Consider the following 17,949-nt stretch of genomic DNA (forward strand, 5'->3'; position numbering starts at 1 on the left):
ACAAGAAAAGGCGCGTCAACTGCCATTTGTGGTTCTTTTTGAGCTTGCTATAGCAATGCATCAGGGCGAATGACTTATTCCCTTCCGAGATCCTTCGGTACATATCCATTGGCCTTGTCGAACTAACCAAAGAAAACACAATCAGATCGTCGAACAAAATGTAGGTGCTACAGATTATCTAAGAAAGAGTCGTACCATGCCGCTGACATTGATGCTGCTATCGCTTCTGGTCTCGATCTCGTGATGGAATCCATGGAACATGTTCACCGATGCCTGGATGGTGGCCCATCGCGTCGAAATTGCCTGTTGGCTCCTCTTTATTGTCACTTTGTTGTAGTCGTTGTTGATCAGCTGGCGCTCATCGAACTCGGCCTTGATCCTCGCCCAATACTTCCCGTACTTTTGGTTGGCGCCGATGATGGAGTCATGGCTCACCACCGACCACGACTCTCAGAGACATTAATCCTCCAGAACCGTCCACTTGGGGCCTCGTGTGTCCGACGCCTTCTTCTTCCTCACGCCAGCCGCGTCAACCTCCACGAGATCATCGACATCCTCACCGGCACCCTCATCATCCTCTTCATCGCCGCCCTCTTCGTCCTCGTCATCGTCGTCCTCCACCCCTCCCCCTCCCCTCCTCCTCCTCAGCACCAGCGCCGTCGAATTCGAGCGGGCCCCTGCGGCCAGTGAACGGGGCACCGTCCGCACCGGGTCCTGGCTCGCGCTTGCTCATACGCCGGGGAATAGAAGACGGTGTTGGGGTTGAAGCTGCCATGCGGCAGCGTATCCTGGTAGTGCGTCGACAAGTTTGGCGTCACGCACCCGGGAGTGGCGGAGGGGCCGTGGTTGTAGAACCCGGATGTCGACGGGGAGACCACTCCCGAAATGTACACCGGAGCCGATGTACTCCATGGGCTCGCATTGGTGGCAGCGATACACCCGGCCAGCGCGTGCTGGTGCGTGCGCCCCGCCAACGCCTTATTCTCCAACTGCACCGCCCTCCGTCCTTTCCGCTCCGCCATCGACATCTTCCGGCGCAAACAGTCTTGATGCCACTGATCATCGATCCAGCCTTCCGGCTTCTTCTTCGGAGTTGGCGCCTTCCGCGGCTTCACCCCTTTCGTCTCATTGCCCGGCGGCTTCTTGGCCGCTTTCTGGGCCATTTTTTTGGGGGCTGTCGGCGGCGTCAGGTGTTCAATAACAGTGCAAGAATTGTTCCGAAACCATGGGAAGTGTGCTAAGCAAATCATGACCATATGTTTATGGGAGAAAAACTTGGAAGTATCGGAGCTATATTCCAATAGTTATGCATTTAGATTAGCTATGTTAGAATCTAGACATATCATGTGAGATAGTCCTCAACAAAATGGAAGTTAAGTAGTACTTCCAGATAAAATTAGGCTAACCTTAACTATCCTAGACCATTTTGTTTCAAGTTTATCTCATTGCAAATGCGCAATTAAGGTAAAGGTTGAGACAAATAGTAGAATCCCATATATTCGTGCTAAGTATCACGATATAAACCTATATTATGTGGTGTTATAAACTACACATCAGAGCCTGATGATTAGAGATGTCTTACTCAACTATTTTATTCAGGCTTATGATGATGTGTATTATAAACACAAAGCTGAATCTTCTTGGATTTTATTGGATTTTCATTGTTTGACTAGATCCATACATGAAGTTTGACTTTGGTATGCAAATGCATGTTGCAATATCAAGTCCTTACTTGATGCTATAGATCTAGAGGGTTATGGTATTCGTGTGAGGAAGTGACGAATTCTAAAGATTCTGAAGACAAGATTAAGGTTCATCAAATAAAGGAAACAAAGTTGTGGGAAGTAACCACAATACTCTGAAGGAAGTACCAATCAAAACTCATGCTTTACCTCAACAGAAGAGTACTTTAGTACATAAGAAGCATGAAGGTGAGAAATCTGGTGATTATGGAGTAGTAGAAGTAGAACCATAGTCATTATGGAAGAGGGAATGCATGGGAAATCACTTAGGATACTATATTCATAGTGTCAGCTAGTGGTTTTCTTGCAAAATAAACCCTGAAGAAAGGAAGATGACCTATGAAACCATAGAAAATATAAGAAGACCAAAGTTGGTAACAGAAGACCACAGTTGGCATAGGATCAATACTGCGAGATTAAGTGGAAGATGTCCCGACCAATTGGTAAAAACCGATAATAGAATCCATTTCTAGATAACAAATAGCCACAATTGGTATCAAGTAGTCCGTAATTGGATTATCTGTACCGAGAAGTTATGAACAAATGAAATCTTATCAGTTAAATAATTATGACCTATAAAGCATAGTCGAAGGATTCACATTGGATGTCCACAACTGAGTGAATATACCACAAAGATCCTTCACGAGACCTTAGAAGAAGTACAAACCATAAGCTAGACCTAGACCAATATTCTAACCATAAATCCAATGGTTGGAATAAAAGGAGTTGAAGACCATAAGAAAACTCAAAGGGGTAGAGTAAAGATTGAGTTGGATGTACAACAACTCAATACTTTAAGCTATATAGAAGCCGAAGGTCTGAACTGAGAGGAAGTTCGATCTTATTTTCATAAGATTGTTGAACATTACTTTCAGAAGTATGTCAGACCAGAAGCCGAGGTTCATACCTCGAGGAAGTAAGAAGTGGACTATAACTTGAGAAAGTGAGTAAAATTTACTCAGAAGTACGGAAGCTCAAGTAAGCTAAGTGTAATGAAGTTGGACGAAGGAAATACCGTAGACCAATAAAGCCCAAGAGGGTCAAAGAATGAAGAAGATTGAACATACCAATATCAAAGACTAATAGAATGATTCCTTTCATGGAACCTAAAGAACCCAAAATAGTTATAGGTATCAACTATAAACCATGTTTGGATGGACTAAATGAGTCTAATCCATTCTTAGAGGAATAAACCACCATGATCATTCCCATGTTAAGTACCTTACTTAGTACCATTATTGCAGTTTTGGTAGTAAGGGAAAACAAAGACCTATTTACCAAATAGGAGTATGTTATTAAATTAGTCTTCAGTTAAGACTAGCAGTACCAGAAGAAGTCCTAATCATTGAATAATCAATGAGAAAGGAAACAAGATAATGATATTGGAAGAAATCAAAGAATCAAAGTAAGAACCATGGTTCAGAGACAGATACTAATGGATTCCAGGAAGAATCTGGACAAGGGATATATTCAATTATATCCAGTGAGATCACCATGGAGTTCGAGAAAAGTTTTAGTCTATACAAGTCAGATCCACACTCCGAAACGTGAGAGAGTTCAAACTTCGAGGACGAAGTTTAGTTTAAGGGGTAGAGACTGTAATATCCCAGGTATTGGGGTTACAAAAATAGAGGAAACAGAGGTGTGCATTGCATTCATGCATAGAAAATCTGGGAAATTTTCGCGCTTTAAAGTAAAATAGTCACAGTACTTGACCTTGGTGGAATTGAAGTACCTCATCAAGTCAAGCGCTATAAACCTCAATGTGACTTTGCTAAAACCTTGTTTTGGGTAAAGATAAGTTGATCTAAGGGGTTAGATCAAATGGAATTAAAATCAACACAAGAACTTATTAATCAAGGATCAACTACTTGATCTTATTAAAGATCACAACATGATATTCCTTGCCATAACATATGAACATATATTCAATGGAAAATCAAGTAACAATAAAATGAAGAAACCATTCTTCACTTATCTGTTCCATGTCCTAAGACTAATCTATGATCCTACCATGAAACCTCATGGTATTCATTCCACTTCAACATTGGAATTATAACAAGGAGATCCACTCAAGAAGTAGATATTCTTCTACATTCCAAATTATTATACATCAAACCTATAGAAGTGAGAGTTCTATGTTACTTATTAGAGGATCAATAATAAACCTTGAACTGAACCTTGGATATACATCCATGTATTCAAACCACCACCTTTAAGAGAAACCCTAGGATATTATTCTAGACCATCCTTAGAGAGAGAACCCAATGTTAAACATAGATATTGATGATCACATCATTCTCTATGAAGCCTAACCTTAGGTTAGTATTAAAGTCCTTTCCTAATGAGAGAGACCATTCATACTAATCCTAGCTCTGTCTAATTAAGAATAAAGGACAACCTTTGAACTAAAGTATTAGGTTGTAAACCATTTCCCTTGGAGTGGTGAGATATCCTATTATCACATGGAATAATACCATGTCCATTAATTGATAAGGTGAGGAAGAGACTAACCCAACTAAGCTAGACAAATGGAACCTTAGCCTAGACACCTAAGGAGATATTAGGAGTACACCATAAACCCTAGAATAACTATTCCTATATGAGGAGGATCAAGCTATGGAGTTACACATAAGTAGTTGAGGCAACACTTGAACCTTAGGGAGATAATTAACCAATCATCAGGATGATTATATCATCATACCTTGAGAAGAACTCTAAGTTAATATCTCAGACATTCTCCTGGGATATAAACTAATGAGGCAACCATAGTAGTCCCATCCAAGAAAGTAAAATAGAAGTGTTATATCCTAGTCGATCCAGGCAATGCTTAATCATAGAAATGAGAACCCATTCCTTGAGAGGTACCTTAGAAAGCCAAACCTTGATCGTTATAAATTGAGTGATGATCATAAACCCTAAGAACTTGAGGTTGAGATATTAAGAACAAGCTGATCATGCCTAATCCATGATCATGCTCTTGAGGTATGTGAGGATAAGTTAAACCCAAATAGGATAAGTAAATATCAGTCACCACAGGAAATAATAGGGAGGTAACTAGTAATCAACCATAGGCTTATATCCCAACCTTAACTTGTGAATCACTTGGTAATCCTAAGTAGAATCCTACCACATTTACATTCCACCTATTCTTCACTTAAGAACCACAAGAAAACCTTTAGAGTCAAACTCTATACTTTATATGGTGAGAAACCATCCATCCATATGACCAAAGTTAACTATAAAAAAGAACTATAACCAATGTAGTTATTTCAATGATTAATTGAGGATATTAAAAGAAGTTAATTGGTAGAAGATAAAACCAATTCTCAAATCCTTAGTAATTAGAGGAGCACATGAAATATTAAGCAAGTAACCACCTTATAATGGATAGGGAGAATCAAACCTAGTTGGTGAATCATTGGAGTGATCACAAATATAAACCAAGTGCACATTTGAGTTACAAACCACATGCTATTAGGTGAACCTCATTAAAACCCTAGAAATTGCTCACAAACTACATCTTATGTTTCAATTATGAACCTAAGATCAACCTAGTGCTAATTTCTATTAGTAAGACACATAGGTGTTGATCAACCACTTATCATTATACCCAAGACCAAACCATAATGAGAGTAATATCTACTCCAAGTAATTCTAGGTGTTATTAAATATAATCCTAGTGCTATCTTTGAAATATGGTTATAATCAAACCTACAAGACCTCAACAAATAAGAATTCACATAGAATCATATGCAAGTAATCAAGTTATCAAATATGAGGTCAAGTTCTTAGAAATAATTCAGCACATAAAATCATGCCATTAAATTCCTTCTTAACAGAAATCCATTAGTAAATATTACTTTGCAATTGTTTCATGCAAAGAAATACCAAAGAAAACTCTATATATCAGTAAATAAGAAAATTATCGTTGGAGAACAATTTGAAGATTTACAAAGATAATATTCAAATACATGTCCATATGGGTATTCAAATTCAAGTTCCAATCATAATAATTAAACCAATGTTATAATAGCCATATTAACATTCTTATACACCACTATAGTATCTGCAGTACCTTGGACTATTCCTTATATGATTGATATATTCAAATACCTGCAAAATACAAAAAGAATCAAATTAGAATTAAATCAGAATCCAAAAACAGAAAATAAGAAGAAAAAGAAAACAAAGAGAAGAATGGAGAGAGGCTTACCTGGACTCACCTGGCCGCAGCAGCCCAGCTGTCGAGCCCAACAACAGCCCAACACCATCACCACGTCGTAGCCTAGCCCAACCCACTTACCCCTTCGTCTAAAAAGATCTGGGAGGCGTCGTCCTCATCCTCTCCACCGTGCATGAGCGCCAGCACGACGGCGTGCTCGCCTTCCTCTCTCGCTGGCGACCTCTCCGTGCTCCACTGCGTGACGAGGCGCATTTTGACACCGTATAAAAGCTTCACAACGCACAGCAGCATCGGGTTCTTCCTCCCTTGATCCAATTTCACCCAAATTGAAACCCTAACACAACCGGACACCATTACCGCCGTCGATGTGGACCTCCCCGTGCCTCGCTGAGGACGCCATCGTCATCGCCATCCTCTCCTTGCTCTTCTGGCACAAGGAATTGAACTAGGGAGCCCCAGAGCATCTCCGTCGACCTCATTCCTCCGACGGCCGGAGCCATGAAATCCGGCGATACACGCCCCCATCTACCCCGCCGTCATGCTCATCGTGCTCAGGGTGAGTCACCGGTGCTCAAGCACCCCTTATCCTTCCCTATTACGCCCTCGAGCATGCCCAGCACCGTTGGTCCGTGAGATCTGCCGCTCGGCCTCGCCGGCGGGCAAGCTCCGGCGACCTTTTAGGAGCGGCACCACCACCAAACTGTTCCTCTCGGTGCACTGAGTCTCGTGGTGCAAGTAGATCATCCGCGCGAGCCCGGGATCGACGGCGATCGTCGATTTCCGCCGGCCACCATGAGTCTCTGGACATGAACCAGAATTTTGACTTTGTCCACGCTGCGTGGCAGCCAACGTGGCATTGGCCCACCAGTCAGTGACTGGGTGGGTAGGGTAGCTGGGTAGTTTTAGTCATTTCGTTTAAAATTTAATTCCAGAAAATTGCTGCAACTTTGACAAATTGTAGAAAATCCAATATAGCTCAGAAAAATAAATATAAGATATTAAAATTCTTATAAAGATAAACCCTATCCAATAAAAATATAAAATGAAATTTTTATTTTTAATAAAAATTTAATTATTTAATACTTGTTATTTAAGCTTTTAATTTTAATTCTAAATTCAATTAAAATTCAATAATTAGTAAAAATTCCAAAAGTAGATAAAAACCAGTAAATAAATAAAGAAAACATTAAAACTAATTTTATTTATTTGTTATTTTGTTAAATCCTTATTAGAGGGATTTAAACCCTAAATAATAATTACCTTCATTATTAATTATTTAAAAAATAATGAAATGCCAATTCCAATATTATTTTTATTTCAAAGTATTAAGAACTTCAAACTTATAGTGAAGTTATTAATTCAAGAACTTTAGGGTAATTAGAAAACCCTAGTTCAATAAGAAAGAAAACTTGAAACCCATAATTTCATGTGATTTCTAAAACCCTAACTCAATTAGAAACCCTAGCTCCATTAATCAATTTGAAACCTAAATTGTTTCTAAACCTAAACCCTAGGTTAGAACTTGTGATCATGATACTTTAATTTCATCCATAGCTCCATAGTAGCAACTAAACAATTGCCAAGTCTTCATAAAATAATAGAGACCCATCTCTAATACATTGGTATTACATGTGTTCATGCTTAGCTGATCAAATAGGACCAACCCTAGTTCCTATCTACTGAGACACCAAACTTAGTTATCCATGCTTAGCATCACACCAATGTGATGAACCTCAGGAGCAACTATGCCAAATCCTGAGCATTACCCAACCATATTCCACTAAACCCTACTAGTATTGGATACTTATCAACCATCCTATTTAGGAGTCAATTATTCCTTACTTAGTGGATCAAATAGCAAACCCGAGACAACATCAACCCTAATTGATATACTTCTTATTACTTAAGAAGTATGTTCTTCAAAAGTTATTCTTTTGAAGTAAATAAAGAATCATCATCAACCCTGCTTATAAGGACCTATAAACCCTAGCTAGCTATCACCAACAAGATGAACCAATCTTGATAGCAACCAGGTATAAATACTTGCTTAGGATGCCTAGGCTTAACTCAGCCTTACCAGCCCTAGGTGTCGATAAATCCAACATTATTGTGATCCATCTACTACTTACTCCAGAAACCAATTAGAACCATAGAAAACCATAGAACTCCACAACCCAAATTATCATACTTGTTCTTTATCAAAGAACATGTTCTTCAAAAGTTATTCTTTTGAAGTATATGATAATTAATCATTAACCATGCCATATAGTGCTAAAACCAACCACTATTCATTACATATTAGGATTATACCAAATGTTATTGTTATGTGCTATTAGTGTTATTATTATGATTTATTACAGCACATGTTTATGATAACAAGCAACCAATTCTTAATAAGAACCTTGTTTGTGAATCACTCTAAAAGTGCAACACACCCTGAACCAATCATTACAACTCACTGATCCTAAATCATCGGGGTTAGATCACGCTTAGAGCGATTGCATCTCATACTTATGCATTATTGCATCCTTGTCAATCTTTTAAACATCGTCCTTACCGGACGATGATGCTATTTCAGAATTTGGAGTTATTGCGTATCGAAGACCTTGCATGCATAATCTTGCTGTCAAGAAAGGCAAGTTCATCGCTTGCTCATGTCATTTGAGTATTTTTACCAAATTACTTGCAAAGTACTATATTTATCACTATTGCATAAAAAGCAAAACCACTATTTTCATAACTATGAATATGACTATGTGGTGGGCAATGGAACCATGGATTGTGTTGATATGGTGGAGGTTCCATTGCAAGGGTTATATCCATCTAGGATTAATTAACAAATATCGTCCAGTGATTCTTGTGCCGTAATACCCGTGTTAACCATAAGATTTGGAGTGGGATGGAATAGTCAATCGTATTTCCACCTCTTGTACATCAACGGATGCGCTTACCATAGCGGTTGTATCTTGCGGAGCAATTGGTGGGTGGGGAGCCCCTTCTAATTCCCCACGGTATAGCTGTTGCTTACCGTAGCGGTTGCTGCTTGCGGAACAATTGGTGGGTGGGGATCCCCTTCTAATTCCCCACGGTAATGTGGTCTATGATGGGTTGCAGCTACCGGCGAAGGAGTTTGGTTAACGAGTCCCAGACTGTCGTCGTGGTCGGGGTCCATCCTTAATTGGTGTAAGAGGACCGGCGAGGACCCAGGGTCGGGGTATGCAACAAAGGGTGGGTGTGCGAGGTAGCGGAGAAATATGATTGGCTATGACCTTATACCGGGCCTCACACCAAAGGAAGTGTGGACGAGCCCGTGGCTCGGTTGGCACCAAGGTTAAGATCTCTTATGGCTAAAGCAACACACCTCTACAGAGTGTAAAGAAACGTGACCTGTCACTCCCTGTTCCGGGATATGGAACTGCGAACGCGGCCGGAAAGGAACTCCATGAAGTTCTAGTAAACCGGTGAAGGCTGACGGACATAGTTCTTCTGAATAAAAGCAACCTTTTGAAGAAATGGTTATGAAAATTTGCATTGGTATTAGACTTTCTGGTCTAGTGCCGTAGCTAGTGCATTAAACACCTCTTTCCTATAATGAACTTGTTGAGTACGCTCGTACTCATCCCACTCTTAAATCCCCTGCTTAGATATGGAGGCATCGAAGGAGGATCTACAGTGCAACTCGAAGGTCGAGGAGTCAACAACTACTTCAAGAGACAGGATCCTGTCAGAGGAATCAGATACCACCTCCAACAAGGAGAAAACCTAGTTTAGCCATAGAAGGGAACTAGCTTCCTAAACCTAGCTCCTATTTAGCTAGAATCTATTCTTAGCCTCTATAGCTAGTTAATACTCTACAAATAGAGTTCGAGATAAGACTAGACTACGAGTCGTTCTTCTGGAGTTTATTTGCAGTTTTACCTCATTGTAAAGTAGGAGGCTATGATGATCTTATGTATCAGAGTCAATGTTGTATTTCTATAGACATGCTTTGGACCCGCATATGTTTCTGTTGTACCACTCTGAGCGATATAATACTAGTGGAACTGTGTTTCATTGGTGTTATATCAGACTTGCATACTACACCATGCAGTGGTATGCCGGGTCACCACAGAACATGTTATATTGCGATCCAAATTCATATACTAAAGGGAGGCTAACTTCTGACGAGCGGAGCGAGGCCGTCGCCGGAGGCTTGGTACAGTACGGATCGTTGGCACCGCCTATATATACATCTTGTAAGCCGCCGGCTAGGGTTTATCAGATTATAAGATAACCCACGGCGTTTGTAAACACCTCCCGATATAGTGAAGTTTTGCTGGCTGGCGCCCGTGGTTTTTTCCCCTTCTGTGTTGAAAGGGGTTTTCCATGTTAAATCTTGTGTCCACTGCGTGTGTTCTTGTTTCGTTCTTCGTTATTTGCTTGTCGCTTTTATAACAGAACAAAGAGAGGCTTTGGGGATGCGGCTGAGAACGTTTTTTTGTCCGACGTGCCCCAAATACCTTTGGGGGACAGTTTGAGGGACGCGACTGGAGATGCTCTAAGATCTTCGGCAGAAATGTATGAGGAAGAACTATGTGATACAACTGGAGTAGACTTGCATAGTTCTAGGCTTCTAGCCCCTCTAGACAATCTCGTCTCCATCAATGGTGATTTCTCGAATTACTCCCTCCGCCCGGTTTATAGGACTTACGCGTATCCTAAGATCGTGAATTTGATCGATATGATATAAGATTTACAATATAAAAATGATACCGTTAAAAAGTACAACATCTAAAGCTTCTAATGATATATATTTTGTGGTATATATCTTGTGCTCCGTTGGTTAAATTGGTGACCTAGGGACACGTGTAGGTTCTATAAACCGGGACGGAGGTAGTAATCATACATCTATTCGTGAAATTTGGTTGTAAACTGTGGCGTACAACCATAATATCATCGAAAAGATTTGCCAAACAAGTTAAATAGGCTAGATATAAAATCCAACATAAACATAAGAAAACCAAAATAAGAAAGAGAGAAAAAAAAAGTAAACGAGGAGGAGCGTATAAGCTACTCCTTTTCAAGAGTTGTATCTGATCAGGAATTAAGCCATGTATATAAAATATACAGATATATAAATGGTATCAATAGAAAGTATTTCCCAGTACGAATCTAACAATATCAATTATGTACTATATTATTTTGATATTGTTGCTCGTTTCTTGATAGTAGCACTGTATATGATATCAAAGTGGTATATTATGAAACTAAATTTCAAACGAATTTAGCGATCCTAATATAATATAAAAAATGATACTTCCTTCAATCCATGTTAGTTGCCATTAATATAGATGTATCTAGATGGCTATAAGTACACTTATATTCGGAGATGGTGGGAGATAGGGAGTAGTAAGATTCTAGCACATCTATGGCTGATTTCCATGCTATCCTATCAAGTTCTTTTTACATTCAAATCTACCATATATTATTTGCCCCTTCGAGAATGGATTTTTGTAGCTTGGGCTACATGTAGGCCACCTACGAAAATTTCATTTTAAACATGTTAAAAAAATCAAAAAAATATGTTGCCGTAGAGAATATTGAAATCTATTGGCGTGTAAATTTTCAGATTGAAATATGTTGTATTTTGGGTTCAGAAAAAATAATAAATCCTGATTTCAGTGTTGGTGAACAGTAATGCATGAACCGTACACTAAAATCTAGATTTCGTCATTTTGAGAGATTTTGTTATTTTTACTGAGGGAAATATATGATGTATTTTAATCTGAAAAAATTACACACAGATAGATTTTAACATTCTCTACGTCTACAAACTTTTTTCGAATTTTTTGAAACTTCGAAATCAGAAATGTTGAAGTTTGAAAAAGGAAAAAAAAATAGCCCAGTCTATATTTGATGTTTTCACTCCGCCTATATTCGTCCTCTACCTCTCCTACTATTTTCTTTTTTCCTTAGGGAGAGATGGTTAAATTTTTTTTCAGACGACCGGCGATGATGGTTTCCAACTTTCCACTACCATGAATATACGGAACACGAGGTATCAAGCATCCGAGTGCTGAAAACGAAACTAAAAATATGGACGTATGGTTCAACTAGGTTGGTTTGCCTTCACTCTCAGTTGTCAACTCTGCCAGCTATATAAGAGCAAGTACAATAAGGTCTAGTCAAGGATTAAAATAATATATTTGTGTCTAGTTGGATGAGAGAGAAGAGGAGAGAGATTAGCTAGCTCTAGCACGTGCTCCTAGGTAAGGTGTATGAATGAAAGGTGACCCATCCATTGAAAAAGTAGTATATTCTTATAGCCAACTATTGTACTTGTTAGCTACATGTTAACTATAGATGACATGGCATCTTGCTTATAGCCAACAGCCGACTATACTATTGGAGTTGCTCTAAGCAAATCTTAGTCCCCTGTCGGCTGTGAGCAAATGGTGCAAATGGCCGGTGTCACTAGTTTGACTGCTGATTAAACCTGTGGACACCATGCGCGAAACATGGCAACCAGGTAATGAACCGACCAACAATGTAGGTGAATTCCAGTTGGGCATGAAGATTTAGTTGACAATGCTTTCCACTAGTTGGTGGCGTCGTGCTGACTACCTTACATTGCTCGTACTGTATTTCTCTGTAAAGTGCTTACTGATTTTATCGGGATACTTATCAAGATGACTGCGCAAAATATACACGATGCTTAGGTACACTGATTGACCAACATTCCTTGTCAGAAATTACGGAAAACCAACCCGTCAGTAGGTTCTTGACTAAAAATGCAAGTGTATATTTGCAGAACTCATTGAAATTTCAGAGACATACGCAGTTAAGCATGTTGAATCTTGCCCACCCCTGTCTGACGGCCAAAATGCCTCCAAGCTGTCCCCCCTGAGAAAAGGGATAAGCTGGAAAGTACAGTAGCACGGCTTAAGCCTAATTTGTCCACAATGACACTCAAATCCTGCTTTGTTCCCCACAATGACGCTCATATCATGACAGCATCAACGCACCGGTTGTCAGTACACGCGTGGTAAAGAACCAGAACGAAGGCATGCGAATGAAACCAGGAAAAGTAGATGACAAAGGCCTGCCCCCTGCACTGCTTGACTTTGCTTTAGAAATGGTACATACAGCAGGGAATACCACTCCATATCACCAATCTCGAAGCACAGCAACGGTCTAGAAAACAGGTTCATCTGAGCTCGGGTTCAGTTAAGCATTTCCGTTTATGCCGCCACTACATTGTCGTTCATTTTCATGTTGTCATTTGAAGAACCTCCACTCATGAAAGACCATGCAATTTTCCACACCATTCCATAGCTTGCCAAGGCCAAAGTAAGGACGGACAGAACACAATCCTATCTCTATTACTATTAGGTATAGAATAGATTATAGTTATAGAGTATAGATTATTCTTGCACTAGGCTTTATATTAAGAGGAACCAGTAACATCTCTGGCCAAGAAACCAAAAAAGAAACATGGTGCGAAAGTAAACTGGCTCCATAAGAACAAGTACTGTATCAATTGAGTTAAACCGTACAAATCAGTTACTCGTAAATTACATGACATCTACAATGGTGCTGAAATCTTAATGAAGATAGGAATGTGACTAGACACGGCCAAACTAACAAACCGTGGCAACATGCCATTATTGGTCCACTACTTCTCAAATCGATTTTGTTGGACTCACTTTCAGAACAGTATTGTTACACTTATGAACTGGTTTTATGAAAAATTGTTATGGACTAGCAACATTACACAACATGTAGGGGTGAAACCAGAATGCGGTCCGCTTTTTATGCAATTTCAACCAACATATCCATAACAAGTCGGTCCGTAAGCTTTTCCATAGGATAAACTGTCCGTAAGTCCACCATTATTGCTTTCAGAAGTACCCAACGCCCTTCAGTTCACCTATCTTGGGACCGTTGCTGTCATCACCAAGAAACAGGAGCCGACCTGTTTGTACAAACAGGGTTGTGATATTCTAACAAAACTTAAACATCAATGCCAAGTTGAACATGAATCTGAATGCATGTAACTTTAATTTATATGTGGAAACTGAGCATAAAATAAACCAAGAACGAAAAAATAGTTTATCAATTTGACTACAGGAACATATGGACAACATTAATAACCATTGGTAAAACATAAACTCTGCCATGAAACAAAATTAGGATATGAAGTGGATAATGCTAAAGACGGTTATCGAACAGTGTATGGTTAGTTGTTTATCTGACAGAGCTAAATGTATTTTGATGAGTTTTGTTAGTAATTTGATCTAGAGTTGTTCTAACTTCTAAATATAAATGTATACGATGTCACATGGGTGAATAGCTGGAACAGTGCAGTATTAGCGTAGGCAAGAGCCTAACCCAATACTGTACGGAAAAAATACACACGGAGGGTAAGGTTGGCGTGGAATATCAAGGTGGTCTAAGGAGAAAATGTAGAAGATACAGATTCAAACTCCTACATAATATACTAGTACTTATTTAGGTGGTCTTTAAGTGTACAATCTAGACTCTTGAAAACATTATTAAGCAACAAAACTCACATGCAGAATACAGTTCACCACTTCACAAGTCCATTTGAAACATTAGGTAGTACACTAGTACTACAGGGTTCAAGGATGAGATGCCCCATGAACTGAAGAATATAGGTTAGTGGCAGAGCAGCGTAGGAACTACCCTACTTCTGCAGTTGTGAATCAGCCTGAAGATTATACCAAATCAAAGTAGACAATGGTGGAATGCAGAAGAGCCTCTTGATTACATTTTAATGCATCTCAGTCATAGGGTTTCAAAAGTGTCTTTGCCATGTATTTCCTTCCTTCACGACGGCATGGTGTGTGGTAACATTAACATAGGCTGAGAGGACAAGTCTACTGGGTCAGAACAAAAGGGGTGAAGGAAATGGAACTCCAGTGTCTTCCTGATTAACTGAACAATGATCATCCAACCCCCTGAAGCAAAGTTTTGAAAAAAGAATTTCACGAAAATAACAAAATCACTCCCAGTGGCATTAAGTCTGTAATATTCAGCAAGTTCCCCCAGTAAAATTAAAAACTGAAATTCGCCATGTAAATCCAGAAATTTGAGGTTTCTAAGAGAAGGCTGAAAAAAGCTAACATATGTATGAACAATAAAGAAGCTGAATATGTGAAGAAAATATCTAATAGTGATAGTGCAACAAAAGCATACCATTTCCACGCACAGCTATTTCTCTTATGCGTCTAACCAGCCCAGTAATAGGATCAGAGAACACCTTTGTCTCGAGATTTCCTTCCAAATAGATAGTAGTCCTGAAATGTCGCAATTGATGCAGACTAGAGGTATGAGTGAAGTCAATCAAAAAAAGCGAGCAGAAACACAAAGGGAACAGCATAAAGCTAAATGAAAACTTCGATTTCGCCACTTGACCAATATGCAAATTCAATTATACAAGCGACAAGACAGATATTCCATTTCCAACAACTAAAATAACCAACTCCCACTCGTCGAAACCTAAAGGGTAAACTACATGGCTCATAATCAATTATCCATCAACGGAACCAAGTACTCACATTTTCAATCTAGGTTCTGGACTTGCCGGAAAAAAACATGAATTGGCTTGAAAACGGCATTAGAGGATTTAGGAATGCCTGTTTACATAAAATTTCACAAAAATATCATCCTAAGTTACGAAGCTCAATAAGTGACAGTTTTAAGCGAGATGTTCCGAGTTGGCAAAGCTGAGACGGAACGCTCAAACATCATGGCAATCCTGGCTACCACTAAACTCATTCAGGTAAAAAATGCAGCCTGCAAAATGGAAACCTAAACAGCGCACGCTTGGGAGGAGGCAAGGCGCTCACCCAGTCTTGACATGCTTCAGCGCGAGGCTTCCCAGCCTGTCCGGGTAGACGCATACGCGGTGCCACTGCACGGAGCTGCGATCCGCGTACTGGTGCGGCTCCTCGTTGTCCAAGGGGCGGCGGTTGTTGCGGATGCCGCCGGTGCCCAGCGAGAAGAGCACGACGGTCCTCCCGCTCCGCAGGCGCTTCTGCATAGGCTCCTGCCCCACCTTCCCCACCATTATAGCCTTTGACAAAACAAGAAAGCGCACATCACATTTCGGCTCTCGCCAAATCAAAGCCCAATCGGGGAAGAGAAGCACGGGTTTCAGATAACCTTGTAGATGCCCTGGTCGAGGCCGTTCTCGAGGGGGCGATTGGTGTTGGGGGGCTTGTTGCTCGGGGTCTGATCGGCCGTGGTCTGATCGGCCGGGGGCTGCTCAGGATCGGGCTCCGCATCGAATCCTGGGGCGGAGTGTGAGGACGGGGAGGAGGTGGTGGAGAAGGGGCGGAGGGGAGAAGAGAGGAAGCGGCGGGAGAGGAGGAGAAGGCGGCGGCCGAGGAGAGAGGAGGTGGAGGTGCAGGCCGCCATGGCTGCCGCGTCGCTGAGACAGAGGTGGAGGGAGGAGCGACCGCCGGTAAACCCTCTGCAAAGCCCTAATTTGGTAGGTTTGTCCTGGGCCTTTTGACGCAGCGATGAGAAGCTGCTTGGGCCTCCATGGACTCACTTACCACTTCGTTGGATCAGAGAGGGAACTCTGGGTTCTGCAATTTGAGTACACCGCCCACTTTTATTTCGCATTGGAGCGGCCCATGTAGCAATTCCTGCAGGCGGCTCAAAATAATAATTCTAAAAAAAACAGTTGAAAAATTACACTTTGAACTAGTAATTATAATTGAATTAAAAAATATTAATAGAGAAAATCTGTTTCGAAGGAGTATTGGTCAAGGGGTACACAATAATGTTCACAAGATTTTGGGGGCGCCAAGGCGTGACCCCATTTTCCGCCATCTTCGGCGCCGGTAACAAGATGGAGAGTAAGGGCTCATTTGATTTGTAGGATTTATACAAGATTCTCACGGGATTCGTTGTATAAATCCTATAATTTTTTTTTCATATGACCGTTGTTTGATTCGTAGGAATAGAACATATAATATTCTTTCCTATAGATTTCTCCTAATCATCTTTCATGGGAAAATATTTCTTTAGGTATGAGATCTTAGAAAGTTTCTCACATGAAAAACAATATGCTCACACACCCTACTATAGCTACATGATAGTTCATGTGGCTTTCCCACGCTAACATCAAACAACCACTTCTACTAATTTCCATTGTTTTTTTTGAAATAAAACCACCATATATTAAGCACGCAAGCCCACCTCATTAAAAACTTTCCAGCCCCTTTCGGTACCCTGGAAGGAAAAGAGTGCGTCTAGAAACTTGCGGCTTTTAGAAGACGAAGTCAAGTTACATCAAGGGCGATCAGCTCCAACACGCAGGGAGGAGCTGCATCCACCGGTAAACCAGAAAAACCTGACTTGCCTAACTGAGCTAGAACATGAGCTACACCATTACACACCCTATCAACTTTCCTAACAGAAATATCATGATAAATACGGGTAAAAGTTCTCGGGCTTCAGCCACTAGAGCCCATCCTCCTGAATGATCATCCATAGTTCCAGAAACAGTTTGAACAACATGGAGACAATCAGATTCGATGATCGCAGGCCAGCGACCTAAATCTATCAGATGCTTCAACCCGGCTAGCAAAGCTTGTATGTCCGCTTCTTCAGCAGTGGCACATGCAGTAACGAATCTCCAATCTGATAAGATAGTGCTCCCATGATAGTATCTAATGATGATTCCAAGACCAGCAGGTTTTGGTGCACTGTCCCATCCAGCATCCACATTAGCTTTCACAAAACCCTCCGGAGGAGCTGTCCACGAGGCAATGCCCAGTGGACCCGCATCAGAATTAGGGGCCGAGAGGTTTTTTAATGTCAAAGAGAAAGAAAGATGATAGCTAACATGGTATGAAACTGACGCAGAAATCGATGCTTTGCCATCTCCATGAACCACATTGTTTCTGTGATGCCAAGCCCGCCACAGCAAGAAAATAACCTTAGACCGCATAGGTTTTGAAATACCCTCCAGGAGATGAAGCAACCATTCTTTCCCAGTATATCGAA

At 40.6% G+C, this 17,949-nt stretch overlaps 1 protein-coding gene across 1 annotated transcript; it reads right to left on the reverse strand.

Annotated features, from left to right (window-relative positions):
• Positions 1–13,426: 13,426 nt before the first annotated feature.
• Positions 13,427–16,418, reverse strand: LOC127343097 (single-stranded DNA-binding protein, mitochondrial). Its single transcript, XM_051369179.2, has 4 exons — positions 16,096–16,418; positions 15,780–16,006; positions 15,127–15,227; positions 13,427–13,882 (listed from the first exon to the last, which is right to left on the reverse strand). The coding sequence occupies exons 1-4, from the start codon at positions 16,348–16,350 to the stop codon at positions 13,809–13,811; spliced, it is 657 nt and encodes a 218-aa protein (XP_051225139.1). The 5' UTR covers positions 16,351–16,418; the 3' UTR covers positions 13,427–13,808.
• Positions 16,419–17,949: the final 1,531 nt, after the last annotated feature.

This window comes from Lolium perenne, chromosome 3 (assembly GCF_019359855.2).
Source record: "Lolium perenne isolate Kyuss_39 chromosome 3, Kyuss_2.0, whole genome shotgun sequence".
In the NCBI taxonomy this organism is placed as follows: Eukaryota; Viridiplantae; Streptophyta; class Magnoliopsida; order Poales; family Poaceae; genus Lolium; species Lolium perenne.

Excerpts from the sequence above, each read along its gene's own strand:
- LOC127343097 (XM_051369179.2), bottom strand. The coding sequence starts at position 16,350 with ATGGCGGCCTGCACCTCCACCTCCTCTCTCCTCGGCCGCCGCCTTCTC. Across the intron at positions 16,007-16,095 it reads TCGACCAGGGCATCTACAAG|GCTATAATGGTGGGGAAGGT; the intron begins GTTATCTGAAAC and ends GTTTTGTCAAAG. Across the intron at positions 13,883-15,126 it reads AATAGCTGTGCGTGGAAATG|GTCGGCTCCTGTTTCTTGGT; the intron begins GTATGCTTTTGT and ends TTGTACAAACAG.